Here is a 23,859-nt window from a genome sequence, read left to right on the forward strand (position 1 = left end):
TTAAGAGATAAGTCAGCCATACATCTATCACAATCAGATTATATATGTGTGTGTTTGTCTATAAATATGACCCCAATATTGGTTATGACTTATCTCATATATATTCTTTCTTAGCTGATTTTCAGTGGCTGTTTTATCTTGTGTAAGTGAGTAGTCATGAAAATATTTTCATTATGTCTTATTTTCACCATGTTTCTATATATATATATATATATATATTTTTTTTTTATACGGAGTCTCACCCTTTCGCCCAGGCTGGTATGCAGTGGCACAATCTTGGCTCACAGCAACCTCCACCTCCCGGGTTCAAGTGATTCTCCTGCCTCAGCCTCCTGAGTTGCTGGGACTACAGGCATCTGCCACCATGCCTGGGTAATTTTTTGTATTTTTAGTAGAGATGGGATTTCACCATGTTAGCCAGGGTGGTCTCAATCTCCTGACTTTGTGATCCACCTGCCTTGGCCTCCCAAAGTTCTGGGATTACAGGCATGAGCCACCGCACCTGGCCTGAGTATATATTTTTCTTTGTGTGAGAAAAACATTTTTGTGATTTGAAGGATATTTTGAGAAGATTTATAATTCTGTATTTTTTTCTGTTTTTCCTTTAGAAAAATTAATTGTTGTAAAAACACATAACAGGCCAGTCGCGGTGGCTCACGCCTGTAATCCCAGCACATGGGGAGGCAGATCACTTAAGGTCAGGAGCTCCAGACCAGCCTGGCTAACATGGTGAAACTCTGTCTCTACTAAAAACACAAAATTAGCCAGACATGGTGGCTTATGCCTGTAATTTGAGCTACACAGGAGACTGAGGCAGGAGAGTCACTTAAACCCGGGAGACAGAGGTTGCAGTGAGCCGAGATCATGCCACTGCACTCCAGCCTGGGTGAGAGAGTGAGACTCCATCTCAAAAAAAAAAAAAAGAAGAAGAAAAACAATAAAAACACATAACATAAAATTTAGCGTCTTAAATCTGTTTAAGTGCACATTTCAGGGCCAGACATGGTGGTGGCTCACGTTTGTAATCCCTGGATTTTGGGAAGCCAACACAGGAGTATCATTTGAGCCCCAAAGTTGGAGACTAGCCTGGGCAACATATGGAGATTTCCTCTCTACAAAAATTTTTAAAAATATCTAGGCATAGTGTTGTGCACCTGTGGACCCCGCTATATGGGAGATTTAGGGAGGATTACTTGAGCCTAGGAGTTTGAGGCTGAAGTGAGGCATAATTGTGCCACTGCACTTTAGCTTGGGTGACAAAGTGGACCCTGTCTTAAAAAGAAGCTGTACATTTCAGGGATGTTAAATATATTCACATTGTTATGCAAAAGACTTCTGGAAATTTTACATGTTGTGAAACTAAAACCCAATATCCGTTTAAGTAACAAGATCCCATTTTACCCTCTCCCCAGCGCTTGACAAACACCCTTCCACTTTCTGTTTTTATGAGTGTGACTACTTAAGCTATCTCATAAATAGAATCATATAGTATTCATCATTTTGTTTCTGGCTTATTTCAAATGACATATTTTCAAAGTTTATCTTAAAATGTGACAAGATTTCTTTGATAATATTTGATTTAATTATGAAAACATTTGATCTTTGAGTTCTGTGATATTTCATTGAATGTATATGTTACATTTTTGATGTGTTTATAAATTAAGAGACACCTGGGTTGCTTCTGCCTTTTGGCTTTTGTGAGTATGGGTACAATAAACATGGATGTTCAAATATGTCTTCTAGGTCCTGTGTTGGATATAGCTTCGTAAGAGTGGGATTGCTGTATTTGATAATTCCGTTGTTAATTATTTAACAAGCATTTATAACATTTTTAAATAATGGCTGCTTCCTTCTTTTCTACAACAATCAACATAGACTTTATTTTCATTGTATCATCAACAGATTTTGTGTTTTAAAAAACATGTAGTATATTTTTAAACATACAGTATAGTGGCCATTGTAATGAGATTTTATTTATTTATTATTTTTTATTTTTTGAGATGGAGTCTTGCTGTTGTCATCCAGGCCTGCTGTTGTCACCCAGGCAATGACACGATGGCTCACTGCAACCTCAGCCTCCTGGGTTCCGTAAATTCTCCTGCCTCAGCCTCCTGAGTAGCTGAGGTTACAGGTGCCCACCACCATGCCAGGCTAATTTTTATATTTTCAGTAGAGATGGGGCTTTCACAATGTTGGCCAGGCTGGTCTTGAACTCCTGACCTCAGGTGATCCATCCACTTCGACCTGCCAAGGTGCTGGGATTACATGCATGAGCCACCACGCCTGGCCTCATTTTTATTTTTATGAGTTTCTCTACAAATCATTAATTTTGCTTTTGTTTTCAAATGGTTTTTCCCATTTGAGTATCTTTTTTGATGAAAATTTAGTTCAATTATTTTTTCTTTCTTTGTTTTCTTTTTTTTTTGGGGCGGGGGGGAGTCTCACTCTCTCACCCAGGCTGGAGTGCAATGGCGCAATCTCGGCTCACTGCAACCTCTGCCTCCTGGGTTCAAGCGATTCTCCTGCCTCAGCCTCCTGAGTAGCTGGGATTACAGGTGCCAAAGTTACTCTTTGTCTTCCACCATGATTGTAAGTTTCCTGAGACCCTCACCTGAAGCAGATGTTGTTACATCCTTCTTGTACAGTCTGCTGAACTGTGAGCCGAATAAACTTCCTTTCTTTATAAGTTACACACTCAGGTATTCCTCTATATGCAAACTAGTTAATACAGTCTATAATGCCTGTTTTCTGTTTTCTTATTGATAGTTTATCTGAATTTTCTATTTATTATCGCAAATGATGTCTTGATCTCCACAATTATGTTGCTATGTATTTCTTCCTTCACCTTTGTCAAAGTTTGCTTTATATATTTTGGAGCCCTTATGTCATATATACATATACATATAAATAGATACGATAGTTACAGATTCCTGGTAAATTGACTCATTTGACCATTATATAATATCGTGTTTGTCCTATGCTGTTATATACAAGCATATGTCCTATGCTATTATATACAAGCATATTATATACAATATAATTATTACCACCTCACCCAATTGTGGTTACTATTTGCACGGAATATAGATTTTTTTCAATTCTGTTACTTTCAACCTATTTGACTCAATGCTAAAATGCCTCTCTTATAGACAGCAAATTGTATGCTTTTTAACTTAAGCTACTAAGGCATCTTATTTCTCTTTCTTTTTATAAATGTATGTATGTGTGTATTTATGTATGTATTTTTATTTTTATTTGTATTTTTTTGAGATGGCATCTCGCTCTGTCAACCAGGCTGGAGAGCAATGGCATCTATCTCTGCTCACTGCAACCTGCACCTCCTGGATTCAAGTGATATTCCTTCCTCAGCCTCCCAAGTAGCTTGGAGTACAGGCGTGGTGGCTAATTTTTGTATTTTTAGTAGAGACGGGGTTTCACCATGTTGGTCAGGCTGGTCCCAATCTGACCTCGTGATCTGCCCGCCTCGGCCTCCCAAAGTGCTGGGATTACAGGCATGAGCCACCGCGCCTGGCCAATGTATTTATTTTTGAGATAAAGTCTCACTCTGTCATCCAGGCTGGTTTGCAGTGGCATCATCACGACTCACTGCAACCTCAACCTCCCAAACTCAGATGATCTCATTTCAGTTTCTTGAGTAACTGGGTTGCAAATGTTTGCCATCCCAAACTGAGATAGTTTTTTGTACCTTTTTCTGTAGAGACAGTTTTTTGCCCTGTTGTCTAGGTTGGTCTCAAACTCCTGAGTTAAAGTGATCAGCTCCCTCGGCCTCCCAAAGTTCTGAGATTACATTATTTTTATTAAGTAATTTAACTTATTTTTAAAATGACTGCTTAAAGATATAACGTTACTATTACCAGTTTTATTGTTGTTCTTTAAGTTTAATTAAATTTAATTTTATGTTCCAGGATACATGTGCAGGATGTGCAGGTTTGTTACATAAGTAAATGTGTGCCGTGGTGGTTTGCTGCATCTATTAACCCCTGACCTCGGTGTTAAGCCCTGCATGCATTAGCTATTTATCCTGATCCTCTCCCTCCCCTGCAACAGACCCCAGTGTGTGTTGTTTCCCTCCATATGTCCATGTGTTCTTATTGTTCAACTCCCACTTATAAGTGAGAACATGTGGTGTTTGGTTTTCTGTTCTTGCGTTAGTTTGCTGAAAATAATGGCTTCCAGCTTCATCTCTGTCTTTGCAAAGTACATAATCTTGTTCCTTTTTATGGCTGCATAGTAGTCTATGGTGCATATGTACCACATTTTATTTATCCAGTCTGTCATAGATGGGCATTTGGGTTGATGCCATGTCTTTGCTATTGTGAATTGTGCTGCAGTGAAGATACACATCCATGTATCTTCATAATAGAATGATTTATATTCCTTTGGGTATACACCCAGCAATGGGATTGTTGGGTCTAATAGTATATGTGGTTCTAGGTCTTTGAAGAATCACCATACTGGCTTTCACAATGGTTGAACTAATTTACATTCCCACCAAAACAGTATTTCTGTTTCTCCATAGCCTCCCCACCATCTGTTGTTTCTTGATTTTTTAATAATCACCTTTTTGACTGGTGTGAGATGGTACCTCATTGTGGTTTTGATTTCCATTTCTTTAATGATCACTGATGTTGAGCTCCACATAAATGTCTTCTTTTGAGAAGTGTTTCGTCTTGTTCTTTGCTCACTTTTCTTTTTTTGAGACTGAGTTTTGCTCCTGTTGCCCAGGCTGGAATTCAATGGCACAAACTCAGCTCACTGCCACCTCCGCCTCCCAGGATCAAGCAATTCTTCTGCCTCAGCCTCCTGAGTAGCTGGCATTACAGGCATGTGCCACCATGCCTGGCTAATTTTTTGTATTTTAGTAGAGGTGGGGTTTCTCCATGTTGGTCAGGGCTGGTCTCAAACTCCGAATCTCAGGTGATCCTCCTGCCTTGGCCTCCCAAAGTGCTGGGATTATAGCTGCGAGCCACTGTGCCCGGCCTTTGTTCACTTTTTAATGGGGTTGTTTAATTCTTGTAAATTTGTTTTAAGTTCTTTGTAGACTCTGGATATTAACCTTAGTCAGATGGACAGATTACAAAAATGTTCTCCCGTTCTGTAGATTCTCTGTTCACTCTGATGATAATTTATTTTATTTTATTTTATTTTATTTTATTTTATTTTATTTTATTTTAATTTTATTTTTTTCTTTTTCAGACAGAGTCCTGCTCTGTCACCCAGGCTGGAGTGCAGTGGCACGGTCTTGGCTCACTGCAACCTCCACCTCCCGGGTTCAAGCAAGTCTCTGCCTCAGCTTCCAGAGTAGCTGGGATGACAGGTGCCTGCCACCATGCCCGGCTAATTTTTGTATTTTTAGTAGACATGGGGCTTCACCATCTTGGCCAGGCTTGTCTTGAACTCCTGACCCCATCCTCATCTACCCCCCTCGGCCTCCCAAAGCGCTGTGATTACAGGCGTGAGCCACCACACCTTGTGATAATTTCTTTTGCTATGCAGTAGCTCTTTAGTTTAATTATATCCCATTTGTCAATGTTTGCTTTTGTTGCAATTGCTTTTGACGTTTTCATCATGAAATCTTTGCCCATGCCTATGTCCTGAATGGTACTGCCTAGATTTTCTTCAGGGGTTCTTGTAGTTTTGGGTTTCACATTTAAGTCTTTAATTCATCTTGAGTTAATTTTTGTATAGGCATAAGAAAGGGGTCCAATTTCTTTTTTTTTTTTTTTTTTTTTTTTTATTGTTTAAACCACCGGTTCGTGGTATTTTCTTTTTTTTTTTTTTTTTTTTTATTATACTTTAGGGTTTTAGGGTACATGTGCACAATGTGCAGGTTTGTTACATATGTATCCATGTGCCATGTTGATTTCCTGCACCCATTAACTCGTCATTTAGCATTAGGTGTATCTCCTAATGCTGTCCCTCCCCCTCCCCCACCCCACAACAGTCCCCGGAGTGTGATGTTCCCCTTCCTGTGTCCATGAGTTCTCATTGTTCAATTCCCACCTATGAGAGAGAACATGCGGTGTTTGGTTTTTTGTCCTTGCGATAGTTTACTGAGAATGATGTTTTCCAGTTTCATCCATGTCCCTACAAAGGACACGAACTCATCATTTTTTATGGCTGCATAGTATTCCATGGTGTATATGTGCCACATTTTCTTAATCCAGTCTATCGTTGTTGGACATTTGGGTTGGTTCCAACTCTTTGCTATTGTGAATAGTGCCGCAATAAACATACGTGTGCATGTGTCTTTATAGCAGCATGATTTATAGTCCTTTGGGTATATACCCAGTAATGGGATGGCTGGGTCAAATGGTATTTCTAGTTCGAGATCCCTGAGGAATCGCCACACTGACTTCCACAATGGTTGAACTAGTTTACAGTCCCACCAACAGTGTAAAAGTGTTCCTATTTCTCCACATCCTCTCCAGCACCTGTTGTTTCCTGATTTTTTAATGATGGCCATTCTAACTGGTGTGAGATGGTATCTCACTGTGGTTTTGATTTGCATTTCTCTGATGGCCAGTGATGATGAGCATTTCTTCATGTGTTTTCTGGCTGCATAAATGTCTTCTTTTGAGAAGTGTCTGTTCATGTCCTCTGCCCACTTTTTGATGGGGTTGTTTGTTTTTTTCTTGTAAATTTGTTTGAGTTCATTGTAGATTCTGGATATTAGCCCTTTGTCAGATGAGTAGGTTGTAAAAATTTTCTCCCATTCTGTAGGTTGCCTGTTCATTCTGATGATAGTTTCTTTTGCTGTGCAGAAGCTCTTTAGTTTAATGAGATCCCATTTGTCGATTTTGGCTTTCGTTGCCATTGCTTTTGGTGTTTTAGACATGAAGTCCTTGCCCACGCCTATGTCCTGAATGGTATTGCCTAGGTTTTCTTGTAGGATTTTAATGGTTTTAGGTCTAACATATAAGTCTTTAATCCATCTTGAATTAATTTTTGTATAAGGTGTAAGGAAGGGATCCAGTTTCAGCTTTCTATATATGGCTAGCCAGTTTTCCCAGCACCATTTATTAAATAGGGAATCCTTTCCCCATTTCTTGTTTTTGTCAGGTTTGTCAAAGATCAGATAGTTGTAGCTATGCGGCATCATTTCTGAGGGCTCTGTTCTGTTCCATTGATCTATGTCTCTGTTGTGGTACCAGTACCATGCTGTTTTGGTTACTGTAGCTTTGTAGTATAGTTTAAAGTCAGGTAGTGTGATGCCTTCAGCTTTGTTCTTTTGGCTTAGGATTGACTTGGCGATGCGGGCTCTTTTTTGGTTCCATATGAACTTTAAAGTAGTTTTTTCCAATTCTGTGAAGAAAGTCATTGGTAGCTTGATGGGGATGGCATTGAATCTATAAATTACCTTGGGCAGTATGGCCATTTTCACGATATTGATTCTTCCAACCCATGAGCATGGAATGTTCTTCCATTTGTTTGTATCCTCTTTTATTTCATTGAGCAGTGGTTTGTAGTTCTCCTTGAAGAGGTCCTTCACATCCCTTGTAAGTTGGATTCCTAGGTATTTTATTCTCTTTGAAGCAATTGTGAATGGGAGTTCACTCATGATTTGGCTCTCTGTTTGTCTGTTATTGGTGTACAAGAATGCTTGTGATTTTTGTACATTAATTTTGTATCCTGAGGCTTCGCTGAAGTTGCTAATCAGCTTAAGGAGATTTTGGGCTGAGACAATGGGGTTTTCTAGATATACAATCATGTCATCTGCAAACAGGGACAATTTGACTTCCTCTTTTCCTAATTGAATACCTTTTATTTCCTTCTCCTGCCTGATTGCTCTGGCCAGAACTTCCAGCACTATGTTGAATAGGAGCGGTGAGAGAGGGCATCCCTGTCTTGTGCCAGTTTTCAGAGGGAATGCTTCCAGTTTTTGCCCATTCAGTATGATATTGGCTGTGGGTTTGTCGTAGATAGCTCTTATTATTTTGAGATACGTCCCATCAATACCTAATTTATTGAGAGTTTTTAGCATGAAGGGTTGTTGAATTTTGTCAAAGGCCTTTTCTGCATCTATTGAGATAATCATGTGGTTTTTGTCTTTGGTTCTGTTTATATGCTGGATTACATTTATTGATTTGCGTATGTTGAACCAGCCTTGCATCCCAGGGATGAAGCCCACTTGATCATGGTGGATAAGCTTTTTGATGTGCTGCTGGATTCGGTTTGCCAGTATTTTATTGAGGATTTTTGCATCAATGTTCATCAAGGATATTGGTCTGAAATTCTCTTTTTTGGTTATGTCTCTGCCAGGTTTTGGTATCAGGACGATGCTGGCTTCATAAAATGTGTTAGGGAGGATTCCCTCTTTTTCTATCGATTGGAATAGTTTCAGAAGGAATGGTACCAGTTCCTCCTTGTACCTCTGGTAGAATTCAGCTGTGAATCCATCAGGTCCCGGACTCTTTTTGGTTGGTAAGCTATTGATTATTGCCACAATTTCAGAACCTGTTATTGGTCTATTCAGAGATTCAACTTCTTCCTGGTTTAGTCTTGGGAGGGTGTATTTGTCGAGGAATTTATCCATTTCTTCTAGATTTTCTAGTTTATTTGCATAGAGGTGTTTGTAGTATTCTCTGATGGTAGATTGTATTTCTGTGGGATCGGTGGTGATATCCCCTTTTTCGTTTTTTATTGCATCTATTTGATTCTTCTCTCTTTTCTTCTTTATTAGTCTTGCTAGCGGTCCATCAATTTTGTTGATCTTTTCAAAAAACCAGCTCCTGGATTCATTAATTTTTTGAAGGGTTTTTCGTGTCTCTATTTCCTTCAGTTCTGCTCTGATTTTAGTTATTTCTAGCCTTCTGCTAGCTTTTGAATGTGTTTGCTCTTGCTTTTCTAGTTCTTTTAATTGTGATGTTAGGGAGTCAATTTTGGATCTTTCCTGCTTTCTCTTGTGGGCATTTAGTGCTATAAATTTCCCTCTACACACTGCTTTGAATGTGTCCCAGAGATTCTGGTATGTTGTGTCTTTGTTCTCGTTGGTTTCAAAGAACATCTTTATTTCTGCCTTCATTTCATTATGTACCCAATAGTCATTCAGGAGCAGGTTGTTCAGTTTCCATGTAGTAGAGCGGTTTTGAGTGAGTTTCTTAATCCTGAGTTCTAGTTTGATTGCACTGTGGTCTGAAAGACAGTTTGTTATAATTTCTGTTCTTTTACATTTGCTGAGGAGAGCTTTACTTCCAACTATGTGGTCAATTTTGGAATAGGTGTGGTGTGGTGCTGAAAAAAATGTATATTCTGTTGACTTGGGGTGGAGAGTTCTGTAGATGTCTATTAGGTCCACTTTATGTAGAGCTGAGTTCAATTCCTGGATATCCTTGTTAACTTTCTGTCTCGTTGATCTGTCTAATGCTGACAGTGGGGTGTTAAAATCTCCCATTATTATTGTGTGGGAGTTTAAGTCCCTTTGTAGGTCACTCAGGACTTGCTTTATGAATCTGGGTGCTCCTGTGTTGGGTGCATATATATTTAGGATAGTTAGCTCTTCTTGTTGAATTGATCCCTTTACCATTATGTAATGGCCTTCTTTGTCTCTTTTGATCTTTGTTGGTTTAAAGTCTATTTTATCAGAGACTAGGATTGCAACCCCTGCCTTTTTTTGTTTTCCAGTTGCTTGATAGATCTTCCTCCATCCCTTTATTTTGAGTCTATGTGTGTCTCTGCACGTGAGATGGGTTTCCTGAATACGGCACACTGATGGGTCCTGACTCCTTATCCAGTTTGCCAGTCTGTGTCTTTTGATTGGAGCATTTAGCCCATTTACATTTAACGTTAATATTGTTATGTGTGAATCTGATCCTGTCATTATGATGTTAGTTGGTTATTTTGCTCGTTAGTTGCTATAGTTTCTTCCTAGTCTCGATGGTCTTTACAATTTGGCATGTTTTTGCAGTGGCTGGTACCGATTGTTCCTTTCCATGTTTAGTGCTTCCTTCAGGAGCTCTTTTAGGGCAGGCCTGGTGGTGACAAAATCACTCAGCGTTTGCTTGTCTGTAAAGTGTTTTATTTCTCCTTCACTTGAAAATTCTTTAAGAATGTTGAATATCGGCCCCCACTCTCTTCTGGCTTGTAGAGTTTCTGCAGAGAGATCAGCTGTTAGTCTGATGGGCTTCCCTTTGTGGGTAACCCGACCTTTCTCTCTGGCTGCCCTTAACATTTTTTCTTTCATTTCAACTTTGGTGAATCTGACAATAATGTGTCTTGGAGTTGCCCTTCTCGAGGAGTATCTTTGTGGCGTTCTCTGTATTTCCTGAATCTGAATGCTGGCCTGCCTTGCTAGATTGGGGAAGTTCTCCTGGATAATATCTTGCAGAGTGTTTTCCAACTTGGTTCCATTCTCCCCATCATTTTCAGGTACACCAATCAGACGTAGGTTTGGTCTTTTCACATAGTCCCAAATTTCTTGGAGGCTTTGTTCATTTCTTTTTATCCTTTTTTCTCTAAACTTCCCTTCTCTCTTCATTTCATTCATTTCATCTTCCGTCAGCGATACCCTTTCTTCCAGTTGATCGCATCTGCTACTGAGGCTTCTGCAATCTTCGCGTAGTTCTCGAAACTTGGCTTTCAGCTCCATCAGCTCCTTGAAGCCCTTCTCTCCATTGGTTATTCTAGTTATCCATTCTTCTAATTTTTTTTCAAAGTTTTTAACTTCTTTGCTGTTGTTTTGAATTTCCTCTCGTAGCTCAGAGTAGTTTGATCGTCTAAAGCCTTCTTCTCTCAACTCATCAAAGTCATCCTCCATCCAGCTTTGTTCCGTTGCTGGTGAGGAACTGCGTTCCTTTGGAGGAGGAGAGGTGCTCTGTTTTTTAGAGTTTCCAGTTTTTTTGGTCTGTTTTTTCCCCATCTTTGTGGTTTTATCTACTTTTGGTCTTTGATGATGGTGATGTACAGATGGGTTTTTGGTGTGGATGTCCTTTCTGTTTGTTAGTTTTCCTTCTACCAGACAGGACCCTCAGCTGCAGGTCTGTTGGAGTTTACTAGAGGTGCACTCCAGACCCTGTTTGGCTGGGTGTCAGCAGCGGTGGCTGCAGAACAGCGGATTTTCGTGAGACCACAAATTCAGCTGTCTGATAGTTCCTCTGAAAGTTTTGTCTCAGAGAAGTACCGGGTTGAATGAGGTGTCAGTCTGTCCCTACTGGGGGGGTGCCTCCCAGTTAGGCTGCTCAGGGGTGAGGGACCCACTTTAGGAGGCAGTCTGACCGTTCTCAGATCTCCAGCTGCGTGCTGGGAGAACCACTACTCTCTTCAAAGCTGTCAGCCAGACAGGGACATTTAAGTCTGTGGAAGTTCTTGCAGAGTTTTTGTTTGTCTGTGCCCTGCCCCCAGAGGTGGAGCCTACAGAGGCAGGCAGGCCTCCTTGAGCTGTGGTGGGCTCCACCCAGTTCGAGCTTCCTGGCTGCTTTGTTTACCTAAGCAAGCCTGGGCAATGGCGGGCGCCCCTCCCCCAGCCTCGCTGCCGCCTGGCAGCTTGATCTCAGACTGCTGTGCTAGCAATCAGCGAGACTCCGTGGGCATAGGACCCTCCGAGCCAGGTGCGGGACACAATCTCCTAGTGTGCCGTTTTCCAGGCCCGTTGGAAAAGCGCAGTATTAGGATGGGACTGACCCGATATTCCAGGTGCCGTCTGCTTCCCCTTTCTTTGACTAGGAAAGGGAACTCCCTGACCCCTTGCGCTTCCCGAGTGAGGCAATGCCTCGCCCTGCTTCCGCTCGCGCACAGTGCGCTTCACCGACTGCCCTGCACCCACTGTTAGGCACTCCCTAGTGAGATGAAACCGGTACCTCAAGCAGAAATGCAGAAATCACCCGTCTTCTGTGTCGCTCAGGCTGGGAGCTGGAGACCGGAGCTGTTCCTATTCGGCCATCTTGGCTCCACCGGTCGAAAGGGGTCCAATTTCAATTTTCTGCATATGGCTAGCCAGTTCTCCCAGCACCATTTATTAAAAGGGAATCCTTTTCCATTGCTTGTTTTTGTCAGGGTTTTCAAAGATCAGATGGTTGTAGATATGCAGTCTTATTTCTGAGTTCTCTATTCTATTCCATTGGTCTATATGTATGTTTTTATAACAGTACCAGGCAGCTTTGGTTACTACAGCTTTGTAGTATAGTTTGAAGTTGGATATCATGATGCCTCCAGCTTTGTTCTTTTTGCTTAGAATTCTCTTGATTAAGCCAGGTGCAGTGGCTCACGCCTGTAATCTCAGCATTTTGGGAGGCCGAGGCGGGTGGATCACTTGAGGTCAGGAGTTCGACAAAAGCCTGGCCAACATAGGGAAACCCTCTCTCTACTAAAAATACAAAATTAGCTGGATGTGGTGTCACATTCCTGTAATCCCAGCTACTTGGGAGGCTGAGGCAGGAGAATCGCTTGAACCCAGGAGGTGGAGGTTGCAGTGAGCTGAGATCATGCCATTGCACTCCTGCCTGGGTGACAGAGTGAGACTCTGTCTCAAAAAAACAAAAAGAATTATCTTGGCTAGATGGGGTCTTTTGGGTTTTCATATGAGTTTTAATTTTTTTTTTTCTAATTCTGTGAAGAATGTTAGTGGTAGTTTAGTCAGAATAGCATGGAATCTATAAATTACTTTGAGCAATATGGCCATTTTTACAATATTCTTTCTATCTTTTTTATTTGTTTGTGTCCTCTCTGATTTTCTTGTGCAGCAGTTTGTAGTTCTCCTTGAAGAGGTCCTTCACTTCCCTTGTTAGCTGTATTCCTTGGTACTTTATTCTCTTTGTAGCAGTTATGAATGGGAGTTTATTCATGATTTGGCTCTCTGTTTGTTTATTATTGGTGTATTGAAATGCTTGTGATTTTGGCACATTGATTTCGTATCCTGAGACTTTGCTGAAGTTGCTTATTAGATGAAGAAGCTTTTGGGCTGAGAAAATGGGGCTTTCTAGATCTAGGATCATGTCATCTACAAACAGAGACAGTTTGACTTCCTATTTGAATATCACTTATTTATTTCTCTTGCCTGGTTTCCCTGGCCAGAACTTCCAATAGTATGTTAAATAGGAGTGGTGGGAGAGGGCATCCTTGTCTAGTGCCAGTTTTCAAGGGGAATGCTTCCAGCTTTTGCCCCTTTATATTGGCTATGGGTTTGTCATAGATCTTATTATTTTGATGTATGTTTCATGAATACCTTGTTTATTGAGAATTTTTAACATGAAGATATGTTGAATTTGATTGAAGGCCTTTTCTGCATTTTTGAGATAATCATGTAGTTTTTGTCTTTAGATCTGTTTATGTGATGAATTACATTGATTTTTGTATGTTGAACCAGCCTTCCATCCCGGGAATAAAGCTGACTTGAATTACATCAATTTTTGTATGTTGAACCAGCCTTGCATCCCGGGAATAAAGCTTTTTGACGTGCTCTGGATTCAGTTTGCCAGCATTTTATCGAGAATTTTTGCATTGATGTTTATCAGGAATATTGGCTTGAAGGTCTGTGTGTGTGTGTTGTTGTTTTATTTTGTTATATCTCTGCCAGGTCTTGATATCAGGATGATGCTGGCCTCATAGAATGAGTTAAGGGGAGGCCCCTTCTTTTCCATCATTTGGAATAGTTTCAGAAGAAATGGTACCAGATCCTCTTTGTGCCTCTGGCAGAATTCAGCTATAAATTTCTCTGATCTTGGACTTTTTTTGTTGGTAGGCTATTTGTTACCACCTCAATTTCAGAACTTGTTATTGGTCTATGCAGGGATGCAACTTCTTCCTGGTTCAGTCTTGAAAGGATGGATGTGTCCAGGAATTTATCCATCTCTTCTGGATTTTCCAGTTTATGTGCACAGAGGTGTTTATAGTATTTTCCGAACATTGTTTTTATTTCTGTGGAGTCAGTGATGATAGCCCCTTTATCATTTTTTATTGTTTATTGCATTTTTCTCTCTTTTTTTGTTAGTCTAGCTAGCAGTCTATTTTATTAATTTTGTCAAAAGCAGTTCCTGGATTCACTGAGTTTTTTGAAGGGTTTTTTGGGTCTTTATGTCGTTCACTTCCACTCTGAATCTGGTTATTTCTTGTCTTCTGCTAGCTTGAAGTTTCGTTTGCTCCTGGTTTTCTTGTTCTTTTAGTTATGATGTTAGGGTGTCCATTTAAGATCTTTCTAGCTTTTTGATGTGTGTACTTAGTGCTATAATTTCCCTCTTAACACTGCTTTAGCTGTGTTCCAGAGATTCTGGTACATTGTCTCTCTCTCTCTCTTTTTTTTTGAGATGGAGTCTCGCTGTGACTCCCAGGCTGGAGTGTAGTGGTGTGATCTCGGCTCACTGCAACCTCCGCCTCCCGGGTTCAAGCAATTCTTCTGCCTCGGCCTTCCGTGTAGCTGGGACTACAGGTGCCGGCCACCAAGCAAGGCTAATTTTTGTATTTTTAGTAGAGACGAGGTTTCACCATATTGATCAGGCTTGTCTCCAACTCCCGACCTCAGGTGATCAGTCCGCCTCAGCCTCCCAAAGTGCTGGGATTACAGGTGTGAGCGACCATGCCCGGCTACATTATCTCTTCATTCTCATTGGTTTCCAATAATTTTTTGATTTCTGATTTAGTTGTATTATTTACCCAGAAATAAAGAGGAGCAAGTTGTTCATTCAGGAAATTCATTCCGAAGTAGGTTGTTCAGTTTCATTGTAGTTGTGGGATTTTGAGTAGCTGGGATTACAGGTGCCCGCCACCACACCCAGCTAATTTTTTGTATTTTTAGTAGAGATGGGGTTTCACTATGTTGGTCAGGCTGGTCCCAAACTGTATCATGACTCTGTATCCAGCTTGCCCTTCTGTGTCTTTCAATTGAGGTATTCAGCCTATTACATTTAAGGTTAATATTTTTATGTGTGGTTTTGATTCTGTCCAAGTGGTGCTAGCTGCTTATTTTGCAGAGTTGTCGATGTAGTTGTTTTATAGCATAATTGATCTTTGTACTTCAATGTGTTTTTGCAATGGCTGATAATGTTTTTTTTCTTCTTAACCTTAGTGCTTCTTTCAGGAGCTCTAGCAAGGCAGGCCTGGTGGTGATGTGTTCCCTCAGCATTTGCTTGTCTGAAAAGAATTTTATTTTTCTCCACTTATGCAGACTTACTATTGTTATTTTATTAATTGTTTTATTTGCTTCTTGTATCTTTGTTCCTCATTTTCTCTTTTTCTGTCTTTGTGTCTTTGTTATACTTATCTTGATATGCTTTTATTTCTTTCTCATTTGTTTTGTGTACATATGCAAATATATTCTTGGGGTTACCTTGGGGGTTATATAAAATTTCTAAAAGATACAACAACGTATTTTAATCTGGTAAAAAATGAACTTCAGGCCGAGTGTGGTGGCTCACACCTATATTCCCAGCACTTTGGGAGGCCGAGGCGGGCGGATCACAAGGTCAAGAGATCGAGCCCATCCTGGCCAATATGGTGAAACCCTATCTCTACTAAAAATACAAAAATTAGCTGGGCATGGTGGTGCACACCTGTAATCCCAGCTACTCAGGAGGCTGAGGCAAGAGAATCATTTGAACCCAGGAGGCGGAGGTTGCTGTGAGCTAAGATTGCACCATCCAGCCTGGTAACAGAGTGAGACTCCATATCAAAAGAAAAAAAAAAAAAAAGAACTTCAGTTGCATTCAAAAATTTTTTCTCATTATATCTGCCTTCAAATTTGTCATTGATGTCGCTAATTGTATATTTTATGTTGTATATTCACTAACAAATGTTTATAATGATTTCTATTCTTGTACCTGTCAAATTTTAGAGAATAATTAATATTTTTTGCACTATTATTATAATGCTAAGAAATTCCATTTTTGTGTATGTGCATTTTTTTCCCAGAGAATAATGTATTTTATATGATGTATTGTTTTGTTGAATCATGTTATTTTCAGTAGCAGCAATGGTTTTCAGCACCTTTTATATGTAAGGCATATGAAAAGCCAATGTGCTTTTTCAGTATTTGGTTATTTTTGAAGGTTTTTTTTCTTTTTACTTGGCAGGACAGATATGCTGATGGTATTATTCTCACTTGATAGCTATTTTTTTCAGGACTTTGACTATATCACACAGTTTCCTTCTGGCCTGCAAGGTTTTTGTTGACAGTTTACTGGCTATCTCATAAGACTATGCTTGTAAATGACATGTTATTTTTATCTTACAGCTCCATTCTCTTCTTGTCTGTGACTTTCGAAATTGTGCTTATATATGTGTTTGTTATAAATATCTTTGTGTGTATCCTAGTGTGTTTGTTGAGCTTCTTCATTTTGACATTTTTTCTTTCAGAAATTTTTAGTTATATTTTCCTTTATAATTTCTGTTTTTTGGATATTTTAAATATTTTTGTTCTCATTTTTTCTGATTTTCTATAGTTCTCTGTGTCCTTATTTTACTCATTGAGTATTCAATTTATTTTCAATTTTTAAAATGAATGTATACATCTTTTTTATGGTTTCTTTCTGAAAATCTTATAATTTTGGTGGAACGATTTTGCCCTATTTTGTATTCATTGTAATCTTTGATTAATATTTGGACATTAAATATAGCTACCTGTCACATTGTTTATAATGTAGCTTTGTCCTGGCATAGTCTGAAAACAATTATCTTGATTTGAGATCCTATGAGACTCTCAAACTTGTTCTTTGAATGTGTCTTGTCTAAAATTTTGTGTTTATTTTTTAGTTAAAGGAGTTTCTGTTTCATCTTAATCAGCAATCATTTGCTATATCTGTTCCCTGTCTGTGGTACTGTAGTCTCTCTGTTGCTGTAACATTTACCTTTGGTCTCAGCAGAACTAAACCGTAATTCCAAAATATACCACCATTTCTTTTAGCACTTTATGTTATGGGAGACCAGTTTCTGGAAAGGCCCCTAGAAGCAAGTAATATAGATGTATGTGCCAGTGTTTTATTTGTTTATTAAAAAAGAAACCAAAAGTTAGCAATTTACTTTGAAAGGCACCATGCTATATTGTTGAGTAGGAAGAACTGTGTTGGGCAAAGGTAACAGACTTTTCTTTTTCTTCAGTGTCTTTGCATTCCTGTGTACTCACCTGGGGAACTTTACACACTTATTTATAAGTTGTCCTCAAATGTATTTTGGTCAGTATATTTTTATTACATTTATATGTCTATGAAGGATTTAGGGCCTGTGGTATTTTATTATGGCATCTTGCTTATGTAGTTTGTATAATATAGGTTAGATTTGTAAAGTATGTTTATCAGAGTCTAGTAAGTTGAATAATTTGTTGTTTTTATTTCTTTCAGCTATGTGCTCTTATTTTACCAAAGACCTTTGGCCAGAGCAAGACATAAAAGATTCTTTTCAACAAGTAATACTGAGAAGATATGGAAAATGTGAACATGAGAATTTACAGTTAAGAAAAGGCTCCGCAAGTGTAGATGAGTATAAGGTGCACAAAGAAGGTTATAATGAACTAAACCAGTGTTTGACAACTACCCAGAGCAAAATATTTACATGTGATAAATATGCGAAAGTCTTTCATAAATTTTTAAATTCAAATAGACATAAGACAAGACATACTGGAAAGAAACCTTTCAAATGTAAAAAATGTGGAAAATCATTTTGCATGCTTTTACACCTAAGTCAACATAAAAGAATTCATATTAGAGAGAATTCTTACCAATGTGAAGAATGTGGCAAAGCTTTTAAATGGTTCTCAACCCTTTCTAGACACAAGAGAATTCATACTGGAGAGAAACCCTTCAAATGTGAAGAATGTGGCAAAGCTTTTAAGCAGTCCTCAACCCTTACTACACATAAGATAATTCATACTGGGGAGAAACCATACAGATGTGAAGAATGTGGCAAAGCCTTCAACCGGTCCTCACACCTTACTACACATAAGATAATTCATACTGGAGAGAAACCCTACAAATGTGAAGAATGTGGCAAAGCTTTTAACCAGTCTTCAACCCTTACTACACATAAGTTCATTCATGCTGGAGAGAAACCCTACAAATGTGAGGAATGTGACAAAGCTTTTAACCGATTCTCATACCTTACTAAACATAAGATAATTCATACTGGAGAAAAATCTTACAAATGTGAAGAATGTGGCAAAGGCTTTAATTGGTCCTCAACCCTTACTAAACATAAAAGAATTCATACTGGAGAGAAACCCTACAAATGTGAAGTGTGTGGCAAAGCTTTTAATGAGTCCTCAAACCTTACTACACATAAGATGATTCATACTGGAGAGAAACCCTACAAATGTGAAGAATGTGGCAAAGCTTTTAACCGGTCCCCACAACTTACTGCACATAAGATAATTCATACTGGAGAGAAACCTTACAAATGTGAAGAATGTGGCAAAGCTTTTAGCCAATCATCAATCCTTACTACACATAAGAGAATTCACACTGGAGAGAAACCCTACAAATGTGAAGAATGTGGCAAAGCTTTTAACCGATCTTCAAATCTTACTAAACATAAGATAATTCATACAGGAGAGAAATCTTACAAATGTGAAGAATGTGGTAAAGCCTTTAACCAATCCTCAACTCTTACTAAACATAGGAAAATTCATACTAGACAGAAACCCTACAACTGTGACGAATGTGACAATACATTTAACCAGTCCTCAAACCTTATTAAACAAAATAATTCATACTGGAGAGAAACTCTACAAATGTCAACAATGTGGGAAAGCCTTTAAGCAGTCCTTAACTCTTACTAAGCATTAAATATTGGCCAAGTGCAGTGGTTTATGCTGTAATCCCAGCATTTTGGGAGGCCGAGGCGGGCGGATCACAAGGTCAAGAGATGGAGACCATCCTGGCCAACATGATGAAATTCTGTCTCTACTAAAAATACAAAAATTATCTGGGTGTGGTGGCACGTGCCTGTATTCCCATCTACTTGGGAGGCTTAGGCAGGATAATCACTTGAACCTGGGAGGTGGAGGTTGCAGTGAGCCAAGATTGCACCACTGTACTCTCATTTGGCAACAGAGTGAGACTCTGTCTCAAAAAAAATTTATACTGTACAAAAACCCTACAAGTGTGAAAAACATGGCAAAGCCTTTAACCAGCCCTCAATTCTTAACAGACATAAGATAATTTATACTGGAGAGAAACTCTACAAATCAGAAAGATGTGACTACTTTTGACAACGCCTCAAACTTTTCTAACCATAAAAGTAATTATTCTGGTGAGAAATCCTAGAAATCTGAAGAATGAGATAAAGCCTTTTAAATGATTGTCACACTTGATTGTAGGTAAGATAATTCATACTGGAGCAAACGCCTACATGTGTGAACAATATGGCAAAACTTTTAATGCTCACACTTTATTGCTAGGAAAGCATTTATACTTGAGATAAATTATACAAATATAAAGACTGTGAAAAAGCCCTTATTATCTGCTCACATTTTACTCAACACTGGAGAGTTCATGCTTAATAAAAGCATTATAAGTGCAATTACTGTCAAAAGATCTTTCAGAAAATATAAGCTTTTTTAGTGAAGTGTATTTATTTTGAAGTTGAACATTACAAATATAAAGAGGATTGTAGTGCCTTTATCTGGGAAAACTGAAGCAGTTGATCAAACTTTGTTCAACATCAGGGAATTTATATTGAAAAATTGTGCAAATATAATTTGGAAAAACAATTTTTCAAAAACTACAGCTTAGAAATCAACAGAGTTATACTAGAATATATTTTTTCCAGATGCAGTAAAAGTAAAATATTTAATACATAATTAAGTCTATGCAAATATCAGAGAATTTGTGGTAGAAATATATAAGGTACTGACACTTCAGGTATACTAAATCAGAGTGCTGAGTGTAGAAAATCTAAAACTAAAGTTGGTAGAAAAGTTATTTGTATAGAACTTCAAGAGGATCAGAAGGTTTTTTGCAGAGTTATAATTACATTCAAAGTATACTTTATTTCTTGAAAAATATTACAGATTTTTTGAAAATTGAGTAATGTCATCATTCAACTCTGAAATTATTTCCTGTTGTTTCTTCATTCTTATTGGATTCACATGTGAAAGCATGGGATTAATTGTTGCTGCATCAAAGATAAGAGAGAGTCTTTTATTTGTTTTTTGAGACTGAGTTTCACTCTTTCGCCCACGCTGGAGTGCGTTGGCACGATCTCGGCTCACTACAACCTCTGCCTTTTGGTTTCAAGCACTCTCCTGCCTCAGCATCCCAAGTAGCTGGGATAACAGGTGCCCGCCACCATGCCCAGCTAATTTTTGTATTTTTGGTAGAGATGGGGTTTCACCGTGTTGGCCAAGCTGGTCTTGAACTCCTGACCTCATGTGATCCACCCGCCTCGGCCTCCCAAAGTGCTGGGATTACAGGCTTGAGCCACCATGCCCAGCCTATAGCATATTTTAATAGAGGAATACAATATATAATAATAACAGGGTTAAGTGAGGCATCCATCGTCTGTAGCATTTCTCCTTTGTTTTACAAACAATCCAATTCTACACTTTTTTTAAAAATTTTTAAATGTACAATTAAATTTGTATTTACCACAGTGTTATTTTTATGGTCATAATAAAAATTATATGTGAGTATAAATGAAATTCATTTCTAAATTCTTAATATTTTCTCATGCCAGGTGCGGTGGCTCATGGCTGTAATCCCAGCACTTTGACAGGCTGAGCGAGGGAGTGGATCTTGAGGTCAGGAGTTCGAGACCAGCATGGCCAATATGGAGAAATCCTGTCTCTACTGAAAATACAAAAATTAGCCAGGTGTGGTGGCATGTCCCTGTAATCCCAGCTACTCAGGAGGCTGAGGCAGGAGAATCGCTTGAACCTGGGAGGTGGAGGTTGCAATGAGCCAAGATCACCCCACTGCACTCCAGCCTGGGCAACAGAGCGAGACTCCATCCCAAAAAGTAAAATATTTTTTTCAAATTTTCTATATATTTTTCTTTGAACATGTGGCCTGTCTGCCTGCAAACGTACAGACTTTTATTTTGATTCACATAGAGTTAAATACATGTTAGTCTAAAGACAAATCTTAGGTGTAAGAAAATTATGGAGTTAAGTATGTGTGTGTATGAGTTTGTACATATTTTCAGAAGGAAAGAAAAATATGGGAACACAAATCATTTTAATACGGTGACTAGTATAAAACTAAAAACCTAAAAAATGCTGAAAGCAAATGTATGCTTTTTAGTTTGTATTGAATTTATTACTGTACAGCCTATGACTTAGAGTTCTGAATCTTCCCAAGCAAATGCTCTGTATATACTTGCCTGGTACTCATGCTAGACCCATACTTTTTTTGTTTCTTACATATTTTTTTGTTTTATCGTTTAGGAAGTATTCATTATGTGAGCTGGTCTGCGATTTTAAGAATTTTTATGAAATTTAGTGCACACAAAATAATTTTTAGAAGTAATTCCAAAAGTAGTGTATTAAGTTACATTTTATTTAGTTGGAGCACTCCATTTTGTTCTTTTAAGAGGAGAACAATATATGTTTTCTTTAGTGATTGTTCCTTTCACTTTTTATAATTGACATAAGTATACTTATTGAGTCAATTTGTTCAGCTAAGTAGTAGGGACGCTTCGTAAGTCATGAGGATGTTTTTATATATAAATGTAGCAAACATATATTGCAGTTCTCACTGTGTAATAGATTATCCATAATAATTCATACATATTCCTGCTGAAGTTAGTTTGTAACTTCAAGTCAAAGATGAAAAATATCAATGGTGAAGATTGATTCTTCATATGGAGAGGACATTTTTTTTCCAGACTGTAAAACTGAATCTTGCTGAATTTAAAGAGAAATTCTGGCCGAGGCAGATGAATCACCTGAGGTCAGGAGTTTGAGACCAGCTTGATGAATATGGTGAAACCCAGTCTCTACTAAAACTACAAAAATAGCCAGGCGTGGTGGTGGTTGCCTGTAATCCCACTCGGGAGGCTGAGGCAGGAGAATTGCTTGAACCCAGGAGGTGAAGATTGGAGTAAGCTGAGATCGTGCCATTGCACTACAGCCTGGGTGACAGAGCGAGACTCCACATCAAAAAAAAAAAAATACCAGGCATGGTGGCTCACGCCTGTAATCCCAGCACTTTGGGAGACCAAGGTGGGCGAATCACTTGAGGTCAGGAGTTTGAGACCAGGTGACCAACATGGAGAAACTCCATCTCTACTAAAAAATATAAAATTAGCCAGGCATGGTGGCGCATGCCTGTAATCCCAGCTACTCGGGAGACAGGCAGGAGAATCGCTTGAACATGAGAGGTGAAGGTTACAGTGTGGCGAGATTGCGCCATTGCACTCCAGTCTGGGCGACAAGAGGGAAACTCCATCTGGAAAAAAAAAAAGAAATTATTTTATTTTCTACTTCTCTTCAGATTTGTTTTCTTATGCATTTTCCAACTATGTATGCATCAAAGCCCTTCTTTTTCTGAGTTATAGCTACAGTTTTCTTACTGTTGTCTTCATGCCATTTCATTTCACATGGTACTTTGTAGATTTTGATGAGGAAGTTGGTACTTTTAATGCACACAAAAATTGGTTTTAACTGGAGAGTTTGCTTATCAGTATAACTTTCAGAACAGTTAAGATAAAAGGCAGCCAGGTGTGGCTCATGCCTGTAATCCCAGCACTTAGGTAGGCGGAGACGGGTGGATCACTTGAGGTCAGGAGTTCAAGACCAGCCTGACCAACATGGTAAAACCCTGTGTCTACTAAAAATACAAATTTAGCCATGCGTGGTGATGCACGCCTGTAATCCCAGCTACTCGGAAGGCTGAGGGAGCAGAATTGCTTGAACCTGGGAGGTAGAGGTTGTGGTGAGCCGAGATTGGGCCACTGCACTTCAGCCTGGGCCACAAGAGCGAAACTCTGTATGAAAAAAAAAAAAAAAAAAGATAAAAGGTGCAATACTGTCCACAGGTAAGATAATTAAATTAGTCGGCTTTGTTTTTAAAAGAAAAATCTTACTAGATTCTTATACAAAGTATGGCAAATATAAAACTTGCTTGAAAACATAGAAATTAAATTTTTAAGAGAGTTAATGGTAAGTAAACAATTTTAAATTTAATTTTCTATGATATACTTACAGCACAACTTACATTTCCATGCAGAATCTTTTATTTTTAAGTGTGAGTGTTAAAGTTTACAAAATAATGAAATGACTTCAGTGGATTTAAAATTTAGAAAAATATCTTTTCTATATTGATTTTACAATTTGGAGAAATTTTTCACTCATTTTTTATATTTTTTTTAGTGGGAGAAGTTTAGTCTACAGTTTTTATTTTTAGTCACCAAACTGTAGCAGAGAAAAACATTTGGAGATCATGACAGCTTTTGGATTAAAACATTTCTGTTATTTTGCATGCAAACTAGTTTACTGTGTTCACAGAGTGGCCAGTCATGGGACCATAAGCAACACCTGCTCTTTGAGTGTCTTTCATACCATTGCCATCAGCACCAGAAACTCCAGGTGCCCCAAGCTTAAAGTAAAAATCCTAAAGTACGTTGGCTCCTCCCATGCAATGTGCTGAGTCCAAACCATGCTGTTAAATATCAGAAGTTTCTATGGTTATGACTAAAAAATTAAATGACAATAATAGCCCCCAAACTATATATTTTTGATACTATTTAACCAAGATTATCACAAAGACACAGACAGTATTTGACACATTGTTATTCTTCTATAATGTTTTATATTTTAATGTGACAGATAAAAATCTGTACTTTTTCCGTAGAACATAATATTTTGAAGTATATAGTTAAATTATTATTTCTAGGTAATTAATAATTTATCTCACATTGTTCGGACGTGGTGGCTCATGCTTGTAATCCCAGCAATTTGGGAGGCTGAGGCAGGCAGATCAC

The 23,859-nt window shown here is 38.6% G+C and overlaps 1 protein-coding gene across 1 annotated transcript in view; it reads left to right on the top strand.

Annotated features, from left to right (window-relative positions):
- LOC105740306 (zinc finger protein 431) overlaps window positions 1–22,034 on the top strand; it is a 51,424-nt gene extending 29,390 nt beyond the window's left edge. Inside the window, 4 exon segments of the mRNA XM_030809428.1 lie at window positions 3,927–3,948; window positions 17,044–17,117; window positions 17,283–18,633; window positions 18,635–22,034. Of these exon segments, the coding sequence (XP_030665288.1) occupies window positions 3,927–3,948; window positions 17,044–17,117; window positions 17,283–18,633; window positions 18,635–18,722 (1,535 nt within the window). The 3' untranslated portion in view covers window positions 18,723–22,034.
- Window positions 22,035–23,859: the final 1,825 nt, after the last annotated feature.

Source organism: Nomascus leucogenys, chromosome 3, assembly GCF_006542625.1.
Source record: "Nomascus leucogenys isolate Asia chromosome 3, Asia_NLE_v1, whole genome shotgun sequence".
In the NCBI taxonomy this organism is placed as follows: Eukaryota; Metazoa; Chordata; class Mammalia; order Primates; family Hylobatidae; genus Nomascus; species Nomascus leucogenys.